At 36.1% G+C, this 17,009-nt stretch overlaps 1 protein-coding gene across 1 annotated transcript; it reads left to right on the top strand.

Moving 5' to 3' along the window:
* The first annotated feature begins 9 nt into the window (after positions 1–9).
* On the top strand, positions 10–15,747 carry IL31RA (interleukin 31 receptor A). The gene is made up of 16 exons (XM_072416426.1): positions 10–133; positions 760–825; positions 2,705–2,998; positions 3,493–3,613; positions 5,055–5,215; positions 5,787–5,938; positions 6,047–6,218; positions 7,109–7,185; positions 8,883–9,099; positions 9,899–10,084; positions 10,878–10,979; positions 11,455–11,601; positions 12,536–12,676; positions 13,734–13,824; positions 14,840–14,918; positions 15,128–15,747. Exons 2-16 carry the CDS (start codon positions 774–776, stop codon positions 15,560–15,562), a joined length of 2,427 nt encoding a protein of 808 aa, XP_072272527.1. The 5' UTR covers positions 10–133; positions 760–773; the 3' UTR covers positions 15,563–15,747.
* Positions 15,748–17,009: the final 1,262 nt, after the last annotated feature.

Genomic DNA, 17,009 nt, shown 5'->3' with positions numbered 1-17,009 from the left:
CCCTTTTTCTGTCAGTGTGTACCAACATGTAACCGGTAAGGATTTCCTTTTCTCAGACTTGTTTGGAAAGATATACTTATTGAACAAAAATGTATGAATTCTGCACAAAGAATGAAAAATTGAAATAAGACAGGTAAGTGTTTCTTTATTAAAAATCATCCCTATTTAATGTACATCGCTGCGTAATATGTTGGCGCTATATAAATCCTGTTTGATAATAATATTAATTGTCAGTGATGGAATGTTGTCTCTATGTAATCTACTTTTACCCATTATCCCTGTTATTAGTTTAAATTGAATGTTGCCCTAATAAATTTCTACTGAGTCCAGCTTCTAGTATAAATTGATGTTCATTACAAATGTGGTGCATCAAACATTCCCTCATGGGAATCCAGGTCCATGTGTTTCAATGGCAATAATTGATTCCCACCAGGGAATGTTTTAGGTAATGTCAGATTCTCTGCTTTATAAAAAAAAGTGTTCCCAAGTCATTTCCTTCTAATATTTTATCTCATAATTCTCTTTGCTTTTTATACCTATTTAATTTCAATCCTTAAATGAGATTGAGCAGTAGATGTTCTGACATTTGATAACGGAGATCAAGCCTAAACTTGCTGACCTCACAACCTTGTTTTGTTACTTAGTTCAGGTTCACTTAAAATGAAAAGCAAAAAATACTTATGTTGCAGTGAGATATTTAACATTAACATAATCTGAGTTGAGTTTTCATTTCAGTGTGTATATCACCTTTCTTTACAGAGGCTAACTGAAGGATGTTTGGAACACACTGGATTTTAGCAATGACGGTGAAGCTACTTTTAGCTGGTATTTAAAAACATTTTTTATTTTACATTCCTTTTTTTCTTACTTTGGTAATAAAAAGAGACTAGATGCTAATTATTACCATCATTATCTACTTTGACCATACAAGCCAATGTAACAGGGTAAAAAAGCCAGATAATTTAGATCTGGTACCTACTTTCAGACTTTATCATACTTTTCTGTGCCACTCCACAGTGAAGTACTTTGAGATTGCCAATTACTGAAAGCAAACAGAGAGATTGTGCATAGCCTTGTGCAAGTGCCAAACTGACCACTAATCTACAAAACCAGGTCTGTAGATGTATAAAAGCCAGTGATCTGACCTAGCTGTGTACCACTGCTCTTTTTTTGTCAATCTTATTTGGCCTGATTTAATAAAGCCTTCCAAAAGTGGACAAGATAGACTTCCATGTGGAACCTGAATGATTGAGCAAACCTGGATGGAATCTGGCCCTGGATTGAAAACATTTGTCAACTAATAGAAATGCATTCCAGGTTTGCTGTATTACCCAGGTTCTCCTAAAAAAGTCATATCTTCCCCAGTCTTGGAGAGCTTTAATAAATGAGGCCCATTGACTCAGTAAAAACATTAAACCACCTAATAAATTGTAGGTCCCTTTGTGCTAACAGAACAGCTGTGACACATCAAGGTATGGACACAAATGTGCCCAGCCATTTACAAGATCCAAAAAAATGTCATTTATCAGACTAGGCCACCTTCTTCCATTGCTCTATGGTCAGGTTTTGACACTCGTGCCCATTGTTGATGCTTTTGACAGTGGCCCGGGATCATCATCATAGGCAATCATATTCCCATTTAGAGGGGCTCTGGCCCTGTCATTTTACTATCACAATCTTGCCCTTGTCAACACAAGTCAGATTCTAAAGCTACGTACACACGTCCAATGGTTCTTGCCCGATAATCAGCTCAAGGCGGGTATCGGACAAGAATCTGGCGTGTGACCAGCGCCTGTTGTCCATCGTCCGAACACTCTCCTGGTGGATCCACGAATGCTGGACGGGGAACAATCCTAATGCAAGGGAAGGGGGAGAGCGTGCAGCATGGTGCCGCTCCGTCATTCTCCCCCTCCCCTCTCCATAGAGCAGAACTGTGCTGTATGTACAGCACTCGCTCATGCATCGTGCAGTCCTAAGTCGTTGGAAAGGATTGTGAAAGATCCTTTCCAACGATAATAATTGCATGTGTGTATGCAGCTTTACACTTGCCTGTTTTGTCTTGCTACCAACACATCACATTCAAAGACTGTTTATTTGCTGTCTAAAATATCCCACCCCCTGGAGGGGCCATTGTACCATGATAATTATTGTTATTTACTTCATCAGTATTTTAAATGATTTGGCTGATCATTATCATGTTCATTTAACTGCAATATATATACATGTTTAGCATATGGCTGGGAGAGCAGGGACAGACCACAGAGGGAATGACTTTTGATACAGCTTGCCAGTCTGATTTATTATATCACAGTGTTGGATGTATGGGTGTCTGGATAAGAAAGTACACCTATTACATTTCTTAGGTTTTGCATATTGGGACATTGTATTTAGAAACATAATTAAATCATGGTTAAAGATTGAACTTTGGGGGATAAAAGAACTAATAAAGTCTGTAAGTTTGTGTTGGTATCTTTATTTTAAAAAAAAAAGTGTGCGTGTATTGTTTATAACATTAGGAGACACTTTCTCTGCATTGGATCAGTGTTTGGTGACACAGGCAGTGGGAGAGATAAGTATTTACTAAGTATGTTCTTTACAGAGGACATTTTTTTTTAAAGCACAATTGCTTTAATCCTCTGAATTGATCGCTTCCTAAAGAAATGTTTCTTTGTATGCTTAATAGGTTGCTCTGTTTCTTTTCTAGACAAAGATTTAATGAGGGAAGCCCAAATTTTTCCGCACATTACATATGTTCAATTGGGATCAAATGCTACCTTTTTCTGCAAAGTGAACAGCAGTATCTACACAAGTGCACATCTGTCGTGGACCTTAAATCCAAATATATATGCAGGAGTACAAGAAGGGTATCTAAACAAGACTGTGAGATATATTACCATACAAAACATCTCAGCTGCGTCTGTGGAGATGATTTGTAAAATCTCAGCATCTGATTCTTATGAGGGCCTTCATCTGGATAAAATTATCTTTAAAACTGGAAGTGAGTAGAATATAATATACAAATTTGTGATTTTTAGTACAATAGAAAAGAGCCTTTTATACTGTCAACCTGTACATTAAATGATCAGGGCTGCCTAAAGCCATGTGCACAGGGATTGCTGATTGCTGGGTCTAATACCAGGGTGGTAATTTCCAGTGGTGATGTCAAGGCCACATGAATTGGAATTTTAAAAGGATTTGTAGGGATATCCCAAAGGATCATATGTATGTCTTGCTGACATGTACTTCATGTATTTTTCAGGCTCTAGGCTTTGATAAAAGATATTCAGACTCTATGCTGACTTGAGGCCTTACAAAACAGTATACATTGTTTATAAATTGATTGACGTCCATTGTTGGCCTTAAAAATTCTGTACCTGAATGACGGTTAAATATTGCATTTAGGCCTTAAGGAGCCTAGCTATATATGCTCCCAAAGGTTTTAACTTTGAAAGGTGTCCACGCTCATCTTTTTTTTCCCCTATTCTTTTTCAGATGCACCAGAAACCCCACATAATATTTCCTGTATTTATTTTTACAAAAGAAACCTAACTTGTGCCTGGACTGCTGAAAAGAACACAAGACTTTCAACGAAATTCACCTTAAGTAGGATAGGGTAAGCTATTTTTCCAATCTTTTTACAGCAAAGCTATATAGGCCAGTCAGGCTATTCCTGTGCATATTGCAGGCAATGTTAGGTTTTTTTTTCCACAGACAAAGAGTATAAAAAGTTAAACCTATTTCAGTGCGTGTTGAACTGTGTTACCCAACACACAAAACGAATCATTATTATTGTTATTAAATTAATACCTGATGAAGACTGAAATAAAATCTGTACTGGGAACTGCTGATCTTAAAATATTATGTGTTAAGCTGCCTCAGTCTTCATTACCTTGTAAGCCATTGATCTCGAAAAAATTTGAAGGCAGCAGAATTAGATCTTTAATTCTCTAAATTAGGCATGTACATATAGGTGCCCCTAACACAGGGGTTTACTGATAAACATAGGCTTTTCAGTGGTTTTAAGGTGTTTACAATTATCCTGCAATGATATGTGAGATTAGTTCCAGGTACAAGATAGAGGTTACCATTTAGAACTGCAGTACTGTATACAAATCATTAACAATTTTGAATGAACTAATTGTGAGGAACTGAAAACATATTAAAGGCTTATCACTACAATTTGTACACTATTGCAGCCTCTGGTATGTGTCTATAAGGTTCCTGAAATTAGGGTAAAAATTAGGGGTTCTTTTAAAGGATATCTAAACCTTAAACTAAGAATATACAGTCTAAAAGATACATGTTACTAGTCGTTAGATGTAGTAGCTGCATTCACTTTCATTGTTCAGGATGCAAACAATTTCAGCCTATACAGAAAATACCCGTTGATCATTCAAGAAATGCTGTGTCCTTGTCGCTTTTTGATAATTAAACAGAAAGCATAAAACAATATTATCTCCCTACTATTAACCCCCCACTTCCCCATGTAATGCACTTGAAGAGATTAAAATATGTCCAGCTCAGTCCAGTCCAGTCCAGCCTAAATACCACCCATTGTTTCCTTCATTGGTACAGTGGAAGAGAGTGCTTAGCAACCCATAAAAGGTAAAAATAAAGAATAAAAAGCCTAAAAAAATAAAATAATATGAATGCAGCCACTAAAGCACTGCTACACCACATAATTGTTATGCTATGTAGCCCAGTTGTAGGGCAGGTGTATTCACTGTAGGACTGGTGACCCCAGGGCGCACCAGAATGCATAGCTTTTCTGACACAATGGTCATTTTTTGTAAGGCAGTAGAGGCCCACCAAAGAGCACAAAATTTTTTTTTTTGGATCATATACCAGGGGCCCACCCAAGGTTCCTCTAGTCTTCCTGTGGGCTAGCCTGGCCCTTGGTTCATAATGAGAACTGATAGAACAATATGGCCAGACAGAGCAAACTGGTGGACTGCAGGAAATTGGCCCATGCAGAACAATAATGTCATTGCATTGGCTGTCCCTTTATAGTTCAGTAGGGTAAACAGTCAAATGTCTTTCTTTCTCATTGTCAGGTTGCATAACAGATCATTTCTTTGTATGACCAACAACAACTCCTGCACTTCCTTCTATTCTGATGAGCAGCTGGATGGTGAATATGAAGTCCAAGTGGAAGCTAAGAATGAACTTGGCAAAGCTGCAAGTTCTGTGATCCCAGTGAACACCTACCAATTAGGTGAAGAATGAGCACTAATGAGTAATCTTTTTATATGTTTTTTTTTATTTTTTTAGCAGCGCTTACAGGTTCCTCCCAGCAAGTCTACATCACTGCAAAACACATAAACGGGAACAATTGAGAGGAGTAGATTGATGTAGTGAGCAGCAGCTCCAGAAAAATCAAGAAATTATGAATATCCCATATTTTGCTGCAATGTGCAATTTGAATCCAGTATTTCCATCCACATTTCATTTTCTTTGACCTTTTTCAGAACCCCTGAAGTAATAAATAAATGTTATTTTGAGAATTACAGATTTAAAAAAATGTTAGGATAGCTGTACTTGTTGTTTGGCTTTAAAGTAGATTATTGGTGAATGATGTTGTAAAACACACAGCAGATTTCCTGTTCCTTAAATTGCACTGGGAAAAAAAATTTTGTCCGATGCATATGTTTGGGGACATTTACATAAATAGCTAAAAGCCTTATTTCTAACTCTTTCCTATAATGACCTTTTTTAAAACAGACAAAAAAGTGACATCATCACATTCATAAAAAATTGCTAGCAAACTAATTATGTTATTTCTCTAGTGAAAATGGATCCTCCTAACAGTTTGTGCTTGAGACCATTTTGCAATGAAAATCCCTCGTTTCTGTTGTCATGGAGAAGACCTGATTTGGCACCTGATGACTTAAATGTGAATTGTACTATGCGATACAAGCAGCTACATAGTGCTGACTGGGTAAGCATTCAGTAGGAAGTCTGTACAGTATATATATTTTTATGGAGTGCCTGTGAACATACCAGAAGATAAAGAATAACCAAGTTTTCTATGGCATTTTCATTACAGAGCTATCATCATAATAACCTATACATGGGAAAGGAGAAGCAGATGAGTTATAACCTCACCGGACTTGAAGCTTTTACTGACTACACTGTTTCTATGAGATGTATTGGAAATGATGGGCAAATTTTTTGGAGCGATTGGAGTGAGGAGATCACAAGAAGGTCATTAGAAAAAGGTTTGTTACAACACGCTGGCAATAGGGGTTAAGTCTGAAACTACTCTGGTCTATGAGATGAGAGGATACGACCTATAACAGTGTTTCTTAACCTTATTAACATAGGGGGACCCCTTGAAAATAACTTCCAGGTTTTCAGGGAAACCCTTCTACAATTACTATATTCACAGCTCACAGTATATTAGTCTATTAGTCAGTAGGAAGAATTCTTCCAACATTGCAGGTAGGAAGGTTGCCCCCCACAGATAGCCAAAAAAGAATATTAGTATCTGTTAAACTAACCTGTCAAACAAATGCTCATAGCTCAGGGAACCCTGGTTGAGAAACACTGCTCTGTAGTATTCTTCTTTGCATCTCCCTGGTTGCTGCATAAAAGATTATGTTGGGAAGTAAAGGACAGGATGAAGATTCCAGGCCAGCACTGACAGTAATAATACACTTCCAAAAAAGTAGAGGGGTATGGTGTGAGTGTTGAGAGATGGCACATTGCAAGTAATGAAAAAAATAATAAAAAGCAAAAAACAAGGAAAGGAACAAGGAATTTTCTGGGCTTTTATTTATTTATTTTAAGTCAAAGACAGGGTATGTTTATACTGTGCATAATGCAAAGAGGGTCTATATGTATTTAGTTATAATACTCAAGATGTGCCTTGTACAAATGTCCAAGTGGAGAATCTTCCAGGCCCATGTGTTTCAATGGCAGTATCTGATTCTTCACCAGGGAATATCAGATATATTGCTTTATAAATAGACCCAATATGTTTTTAAATATATCTGTGGAATTTTGTGTCCCATTGATGATTCTGCCATGTAAACCCCACAGTTCTATAATATATGTAAACATTCAGTACCATGTGTCAAAATAATAATTTTTTTTCTTTCACTGTCAGCACCTTCTCACAGTGTTGAACTTTGGAGAGTGATCACTGTACTGAACAACACAAGATTGGTGCGTTTGATGTGGAAGGTATGTCATTCCTTACACACTGGGTCTGATTCATTAAAGCTCCTCAAGACTGGAGAAGATTGATTATCATGGGAGAACCTAGGTGATCCAGCAAACATTCAATGGATCTGGCGCAGAATTGAAAATATTAACAAACTAATAGCAAATATTTTTTAAGAAATCCATTTCAGGTTTGTTGGATCGCCCATGTTCTCCCACTATAGTGTATCTTCTCCAGTCTTGCAAAACTTTTATAAATCAGGCTCACTATTAGAGTAACTATAATCTTTGTAAAATTTATTTCCAGACAAAATTAATTTTTTTTGGCTTGGAATGGTGATATTGTATTGCCTCTTTGGTATTTTCTGCTCCCTTCCTGCTGAAAGTGTTTTGAGTGGAGAGGAAATTAGGAAAAATCTGAAACAGCGACATAAATACCAAAAAAACTCTTATGCTATTGGAAATCATGCATGTGGATGGTGGCTACCATATTTGCATATTACCTACTCAGGCTCTGCTTCCTGCTTTGAAGTACTGAACGCTGTATTCCTGATCCTTCTCACAGAGCTTGTAAAAATATACGGTAAATGCTACAATGAATTGCAAAAATTTGCACAATATTTTCTGTTTGATTCATTACTACACATAACATATTTTCATTCAAAGTTTGTCAATGCAAACTATAAATATAATATATATATATGCAGTATATATATATGTATTCCATCTCTGTTAGAACATGGACATGTCCCCATGTTTTATCTCTGTAAACAAGCAACACTTCAGATCTGAAATTCACATATAAGCTGTCAGCTGTATGTACTTCTATTCTGATGTATTACAAAGGACACAGAGCTCCATTGTCCATAACCCCTCCCTGTGCACAGAGTGTTATTAGCTAACAAGATTTTTGGCACAATCATCAAGTATTTTTGAAGTTGTCAAACAGATATAACAAAACACTTTATAAAGGTATAGGAAGAAAATGTATTTGTTAGGGTTTATATACATTTTAAGATGAACCCGTATATATAGACTCCCATTAAGGAAAGCCTGCACGCACTGCAAATACACTTTACTTCTAACATGTGCGTCTGCTTAAAGACCTTACTTACAGTTTGTAATGATATATGTACATAGTGTCAACCATATTTAAAGTAAACATACATGCTTTTAACAGCTCTGATATTAACATTTATGTGGTTCCCTACTTTGGGTCCAGAATTGCAGTTGGATAGGTAAATCATGTGTTTAAATTAGTTTGAGAACAGATGTCTTTTTGTTCTTTTATTCCTAAAATGTATGTCTAGGCAAAATTAAAAAAAAAAAACATATTCAGTACATCTATCCAGACATGTCCATTTCCCTGTTTTATTACTTTAAGCACAGAAAAATACCTGCTGATACTGCCACAAATCTAGTAAGGTCCTTACTTCCTGTAGTTAAGCTGCTGACAAGGCTGCATTTCCTTCACTGAGATCCCAAGTCTCCAGCTAGACTACTGAATATCTCCCTCTTTCCTCTCCATTACGTAGGAGGTTGTTTCTAGTCATAATTCAGTAATTGAAGTAGTTGTAGTATGTGTATTATTAGTTATGGCATGGCTAATTTAATGGTAAAAAATGCTTGATCAGTTCTTTAAAAAAAAGTTTAATTTCAATGATGGTAATGTTTTAATGATGGTGTATACTGTAAATATACTTTCATGTTTTCTATAGGAAAAGTCCCATATAAAACCATCTGGAATAACAAAAGGATTTGTTGTACAATGGCAGCCTGGAGATGGGAAATTTGCACTTGAGAATAAAACAACAAGACACAATGAAATGGTGCTGAGCTTACCTGACAAAACCTACATCCTGTCTGTGATACATTACAACTCTGCTGGATCATCTCCAAGAGCTGTACTGAGAATCCCCGCCAGTGATGAGAAAAGTAGGGATCAAACAAATATTGTTTTGTGTAAAAAAATTAAGGTGCATCAGGTTCTTCCAGTGGTCTATTTCATCCAACCAATGAAACTGACACTGAATTATGAGAGCAGTTGTAGAGGACCCCTGTCATGGCTAGTATATGCCCACTGTATCCAGAAGTAGGTTTAGTCACTTTTTTGTGCGTTCTTGGGACACAACCTAAAAAAAAGATTTCATAAGGAACAAAGATGGCCATAGAAGAGCAGATACCATTAAGTGATGGCATAAGCCCAAACTGCAGCAAGCTGTAGTATAAAGTTTCAAACCTTCCAATACTTTCAGTGCTCTATTTTGTACATCTTACATAAAGGTTCTATATGAAAGCGGAACTGTTTAAAAATGTTTTTGCTGAGCCTTAATATGGAATAATATAGCTACTTGTGAAAATGTATTGGATGAATTTAAAAGTATTTAACTGGTGGTGTTTAAAATATATGTGAAAAATACACTTACGCAGCACATAAACAATGAGGTCTATTTATCAAGCAGCGAATCTGACATTCACTAAAGCATTCCCTGGTGGAAAATCAATTACTGCCATTGAAACACATGAACCTAGAAGATACTTGAATGTCAGATTCACCACTTTATAAATAGACCCTAATTCATTCTTTTAATTGTTTGAGTGGAGAAGTCTTTATACGTTTATTATTATTTATAGTTGACTATCTTTTAGTGTATCTCTGTTCTATATTTGAAGTTTTTAGTTTTCAATACTTAGAACACAGGTTTAGGTTCATCTTACATATTTTTTATTCTAGCTCAAAGCCTGATTCACAATGTTCAGGTATTTATAAGAAATGAAACAGTGGATGTGATCTGGAATTTTACAGACATGAGGATTAAGCTATTTGTGGTAGAGTGGTGTAGAGACTCAATATTGAACCCGTGCATTAATATGTCCTTTCAACAAGTGGAGAATTCCTCAGAATGGAGTGGACACAAAGGTAAAAGGCTATCATATAAAATATTTTCTGGGTCACATGTGGCTCTTTTGCTCTTTCTTAGTTGCCATCAGTAATAAATAGAAAAAGTGAAATGGGGCTAACTGTTCTCTACTTTTCTTATCAATACCATATATTTTATGGCCTTGTTCTTTAGTACAATGTTGAAGGTTGCAATTGTTTTTCTGGTGTTAATAACCTGCTGTAATAGTTTTTATTTAAACTCAATCCTATCTAAATTATATATTGAACAAGTCCCTAGTGGCTGCATTAGTTTGTTTGTGGCTTAACATACACTTTAAATTGCCATGGCCCTCAATAAATATACTACAGCCCTCTTTAAGATTTATTTTACTTGGCTTGGCCCACTTTTTTTTTAGTTGGACATGAATGTGTAAAAATAGATAAATCTCAGCACCCCCCCTACACATTCATTTACTTTCAGCGGGCATGTGTGAGCTTGGATTTGAAGTATCAGTTCATTTATTTTATATGCACCCTTATTCTATGCTCTTAGGTGACTAGATTGTCAGAAAGAATATAGGATTTACATATTACAAATAAATATTTCCATACAATCCAAACAAAAATCGATTTTAGTTCCAAGTTGAGACAAACGCAGAAGGTAGTGAATACTTATCTAGTCATTGTGGAGCTTCCTTGGTTTCCTTAGAGAAAGGCTGCTCTAGAAGATTTACCACAGGTTTTTGGTCAATATGTTAGTATTAAATGGGAGGGAATAAAAGGCTATCAAGCTGGATATTGATAGTCACTGTGTTTGCATTTTCTTTTTTAGGGATCTTTGAACCATACACACGTTACAGAATTTCAGTCTATCCCATTCTGGAAGAGAAGGCAGAAGCTCCTGTTACTTCTTATTTCTATGTCAAGGAAGCAGGTGTGCCAATCATTTCTTTCTTCACCTTCTCTACAAGTTGGTGGTTGAAACCTATTTTATTCTAGATGTCTTCTCAGTTTTGGCTTAACGTTAGTCTCATAATAGAAAAAAAGTTTTATATCTATATATGCACATATAGGATTTTACATATGCATGTACAAGGGTATACAATTGTTACAGTGAAACTTGGAACTCTGAAAATAACGCTGTGTTAATGGTGACAGACTGCACTATATCTTGTATTATATTTTTGTTTTTGCCATATTTTCACTTAATATTCTTCAAGAATGTACAGCTAATTGCTTATTGATTGTCATGATCATAATATTCAGAAACAATATAGTTTTTATTATAATAATAATAGATACAGCCTTATCATGCTACACTGTGGGTTTCTTATCAGAAATGCTTTTCATGGGGCAGTTGCCATCTGCTTGTATCACTGGATAATCCTTTTTTAACTTTTTAATTTCAGCTCCACTCCATGGTCCTAACACCACAGTAGTAAATGTGAAAGAAACAGAGGCAACAATCAAATGGGATGCAATCAGACAAGATGACGCCAATGGCTTTCTTACTTCATTTAGTGTTGTTTTTAGTTCTCCTAATGGACCTGAATCCAGTAAGAACATTTATCAATACAACTCTGTAATTTTACAACATGTTCAGAAGGGTATTGGATAAATAATGATTCAGTGAAATATTACTGAGCTTGTTTAGGATCTAATAAAACAAAAAAAAATCGATATTTTCTTTCTAAATACTGCTTGTACTTGTAGTGGCCTTTGCACATTTAAACTTTTCTATAGTATAATTTTTTTTTTGTTTTTTAACCATGGGCAATTGTCAACCTTGGAGCCTCAAGGAGGTGGTACTGACAAGCATTTTTTTTGTTTGTTTCAGAAATGCTTAAGTAAGCAGTTCTTTTTCTGTATATCATTAAGGATCATGGGTCATCCGCTGTTTTCAGAACCTCTCTGCACTACTTTGCATCTGCTTGAAAATACTTGCTAGTGAGGCTTTTAAAGCATTCAAATTTAAGTTTATGGATGCAATTCAGTGGCAGATTGACCACAGAGCTTCTGAAAAATCACAACACAACTACACCCCCTTTTACCACTTTTTTTTTTTTTTTTTTTTTAAAGTTGAACTGCTTTCATTTATTTCCTATACCACTTTGAATAAATGCACAAAGCCTTATCATTGTGGCTGTCCAATCAGTTCCATTCATCACCAGTAATATCTTATTAATTATTATCTTATTCATTCTTACATGGTTTTTCTTCTCCAATATTTGTTGGGCGTCAAAAAATTGGCACTGTCTGCTGAGAATACTAACTTTTCTTGATGCTCCAAGTAGAATGATTTGTTCAATGGATGGTCAGTGTAGGAAATTTCAGACATGGTCACATATGAATAACTTTTATTGCTTTAAAGCAAGGCTGCTGGAAAATGTGCTGGGTATACTGTATAATGGATCTATATGCATGCTGAGTAGGAGTAATATTGTAGACGGAATATAAATTACATTTTAATGTTAATCACATTGTTTCTAGTTGTTACAGTGAGCAGTGATGTTTATAAATACACCTTACAGTCCTTGAAACCAAAAACTCTGTACTCCGCTTATGTGGTAGCTAGCACCCAGGCTGGGAACACAACCGGGTACCGTGTGCACTTCACTACACTTCAACATAGTAAGTTAATACTATGATATATTTCTGTGTGTGGCATATCGGATGTTGCTTGTTGTGTGTGTATGTATGTATGTATGTGTATATATATATATATATATATATATATATTGCTAATTATCCCCAATAAAGAGCTTACATGTAATCACGTTGTTATTACAAGAACATCATGGAAAGTTCCTATGTAGTCACAATACAGGTACCTTGTGTTACAGGCTGTTCTGTAGCAGTATAAGAAACCCAGAAACCAAATGGAATTTGTTTTATTTTGATTGGATATATTGAATTTTGGTGTTTCCAACTCCTGCACTTCCAAGACGTATCACTTTTACAAAGTAAGAGTAGAATCCAGCTACACGAGCATACATTATTACATGTCAGGTGCAGAGATGCAGCAAACTATTGGGTCCTTCTACCCATAACTGAAATATCTAAAGAATATACTTTTCACAGGGATAGTTGATTTGCAATGGGGTTACCACCCTGTTTCATCTGCTAAGTGCATGGTTGTGGTTTGAAGGTGGCGTTCATAGAACACCTAAAAACCACATTAGAACTGGACATTCAAAAGTGAAAACAATTTTTTTGTACTTCTTTTCCTCAAGCACTTCCAGAAATGCATTTAAACTGCTTACAGACATTTGAAAGCATTCCCATTTACATCTGTTGAAGCAGTTGACAAGTATACTGTTCATTAGACGCTACACAAGGTGTCTCAGGACCGAAGAAAAGCTGCTTTTTTCTTCTGCAAAGTGAACAAATCCTTTAGGTTATCAAAGAAAATATACACATATTCTTACAATTCTAAATATGAAATAATATATTTTAATCTATGCCACTTGCAGTTGTTTTCATATAAGAAAAGCATATACAAAAATTGCATTGCATTAGTTTATCTACAGACAACTGTGCAAAACTGCAAACAAGTCTTGTATTTTCAGGGCACAAAATAGGATTTGGGTGATTTTATGGCAGATCAACAGAATTTACTGCATGTATTTACATATTTTATTAAAATATTGTTTTATTTGTATGTTTATTTATGTTATTTTCTCCACAGATAGAGAATTCATCCATGTGCTTGGAACAATTGGAGTACTTGTGGTGCTTGTAGTGGTATTTGGAATTGCATACAGACGTAAGAAAGCAATGTAAGTGACAACATAACACTATCAGGACTGTACAGCATACATTTTTTTTTTTGTTAATGAAAGGTAGATAACTGTATAATGGAGGACATCCCTTACTCCTCACTGTCACTCTACAATAGTAAATAAATCCATTTATTTACCAAAGCCTCCATATATTTCATTATGATATCATTTGATTTGTACATTCCATGCTGAGAACTTACCTATGGGGACACACTCCATCTAAAAACAACATGCCAAATTGTTATTCAATTTTCATCTTGCCGTCTTAGGAAGTTTGATGAGAATAGTAGTAGAACTATTCCTATCCCATTTAGTTGGTAGAATATTTAGTGAAAGTTTTTGCATAATAAAGGGAAAGTAACCTGTTACTACCATTTAAATATGTTGTTATATTTACCTAGAAGTGATTTTCACATTATTAGACTTTGTATACAGATTTTTCCAGACCCTCCTTCTCGCTAGGAATCTTTGTATGTATACAGTGCACATATCAGTAAAATAACCAAGAGTAATATCATGTTAATATATTTTTTTTTTGCAGAAGCTTATCTAGGAAACAAATATTAGTATTTCTAGAGCCAATCTTTAGCAAAATTGTATGTTTTGAGAAAAACTTCTTTCACCGAGTAGGAAAATTAAAAAAAAAAATCAGATTGGCCTGATTTAATAAAGCTCTCCAAGGCTGGAGGGGATATCAGTGAAGCGGGGTGATTTAGCAAACCTGAAATGGATCTGGTCTAGGATTGAAAACATTTGCTAACAAATACCAAATTACTTTTTGGAAATCCAGGTTTGCTGTATCACTCAGCTTCACTGATAAAAGTGTATTCTCTCCAGCCTTGGAGAGCTTTAATAAATCAGCTCCATTATACCCAGAAAAAGGCTTTTATTGTATCACTTTCTTGATAATTAATCTAAACATATTTGACACAATAAATGATTGTATCTTTTTCTATATTTCATAGCAAAATTATTTTAAAACACTTTGAGACTAAAATCATTTACATTTTAGGATCAAACAGCTCTTTTGGCCAGATGTTCCTGACCCAGCAAACAGTAGCATTATTGAATGGTCTTCAGATTGGATGCAGGTAAGTTATAGATTTTGTGCATTTCTCTTGATCAATAGTAATATTGTTGTGTTTGAATGGGATGTACACCAATGTTCCTATGAGGATAGCAGCACAACAAACACTGCTGACATGGCCTGAGGCGTTTGAGAATTGGTGATTAACTGGTAGTGAATTAGGACAGAAACAATATTTTAATTCTTTGGTATTACTCTCATCTCTCACTACAGACTGAGCTTCTTATGAATCCAGAAGAGATTGATGGCATGCTCCATGTAGGGGACCTGCAGGTTCTGCACACTGTGTACATTAATGAAAAAGCTCTTATAGATGAAGAAGGAATAAAGCGTCACTGTGCTGACACAGTGAGAAGATCTGACTCACAAACTTCTCGAGGGGGTTCCTCACCAGTGCACTATGCAATCACAGAGATCCATCATGAATTATTAGAAAGTATGCCATTATTACAGTCCACCACTTCATGTTCAACTGCCAGCAGTTGCAGCTCACTTTTATCCTCCCTAGCAGACATGCACTCTGAGATTCAGGAGACACCTCATGTGTTGGATCTAGAGCAGCTGACTGGAGACATCCTTGCTGAAGTGAACCCATATCTGAAAAACTCAATCAACACCAGAGAGGCCATATCTATTATAAATAACTAAAAGCAATTAAGGATACTTTAAGGCCTTAGGAGAACAGATTCTGGATTTATGACAACTGGTTATGAGGGTAAACAAAATCAGGACTTCTGGCAACTGATTACAAGGGGGAAATTTTTCATACATTGTAAAAGCATGTAAAAATATCTTGTTCAAATGATGGCAGTAAATATAATGGATTGTCTCTATATGTGTTTAACTAAGGCCTGCAGTCTAGGATGAACTTGTCACTCTTTCTTTCACAATTGCAGTTTCATCATCACAGCTGCCTAGTTAACCAGCGAGAATGTGAACCATTCAATCTGAAATGATCAGATCCGCAGAGCACCATTTCTCCATTGCAGTTCTTCCTCATTTTGTTTATTTCAAGCTGTATTAAGATGCTTATGAGGAATGTTGGGAGTATTTGCTCAGAATGTGTGGAAGAATGTGAAAAGCACACCGAAGCAATGAGAAAGATTAGAGACATATACAGTGGAAGCTTTATTTATAAACTGCTCTCTCATCCAACACTGTGCAAAACCCTGACTTCGACCACTTAATTGTCTCTTTTGAGTTAAAATTTCTCTCATCCCCAGTAGTAAATCTATCACAGTGGGCGGCCCAGGATTCTAGGTACCTTAAAGTTCCTTGATAAATGTATCTTGAGGAGCTTGGTGTACAGTTGATCTGAATAATCCAGATATCCGTGGACAAGCCCTGGGGCTATGCTTGTAGTAGAGGCAATGTGGCCCTTATCAGAAAATTCAACAAACTGCTCCACGACTATCAACGTGATATCTGGTGTATACACCATACCACAACCAGAGACTACACGTTTTACAACAAGAACCTCAAGACTCACCTAACGACAGTTTGTGTCGCACACAAGCCATTCGTCAGAGAGACTCTAATAAAACATGCTGCCCGTCTCAAACAAGAGAAGCCCAGCTAAGTAGATCTAGAAAAAAGCTGAAATCCCTATGTTTCTCAAAAACCAAAGTATCATTGGCAAAGTGCCACTGTTCATTCTTGGAATTTGGAAATAGATGTAGTCACAACTTAGCCAACACATTCCGAACCCTACGTGCCAAAAAAATATTCAAACCATTGAGAAGTGCATCAACAACCTAAAGCCATCTCTAACACACTTTTTTTTAGTCATCTCTAAACCATCTCAACCTCATCGACCACCTTACCCACTCAGACTTATGATGAAGGTATTCAGGCTTATCTTAACCTCCCCAGCGGTAACCCCCAGTGTGACTTGGGGTAAAAAAAAAACAAGCTGAAAGCGGTAAAAAAGTAGTAGTTAAAACGGTAGTTAAAAAAGTAGAAAATAAACATTTACCTGGCCCCATTGGCATCCTCCAGTGTCCTGCTATCCTCTGGCCATGTCCTCTTCCTCGATTTGTGCCCTGGTGAGTGCGCGGACAGTCCCCGGGAGTACCCAGTGACGTTGGTGCATACA

This window comes from Pyxicephalus adspersus, chromosome 6 (genome assembly GCF_032062135.1).
Source record: "Pyxicephalus adspersus chromosome 6, UCB_Pads_2.0, whole genome shotgun sequence".
NCBI classification, from domain to species: domain Eukaryota; kingdom Metazoa; phylum Chordata; class Amphibia; order Anura; family Pyxicephalidae; genus Pyxicephalus; species Pyxicephalus adspersus.
This window is presented reverse-complemented; position numbering and strand designations above follow the sequence as displayed.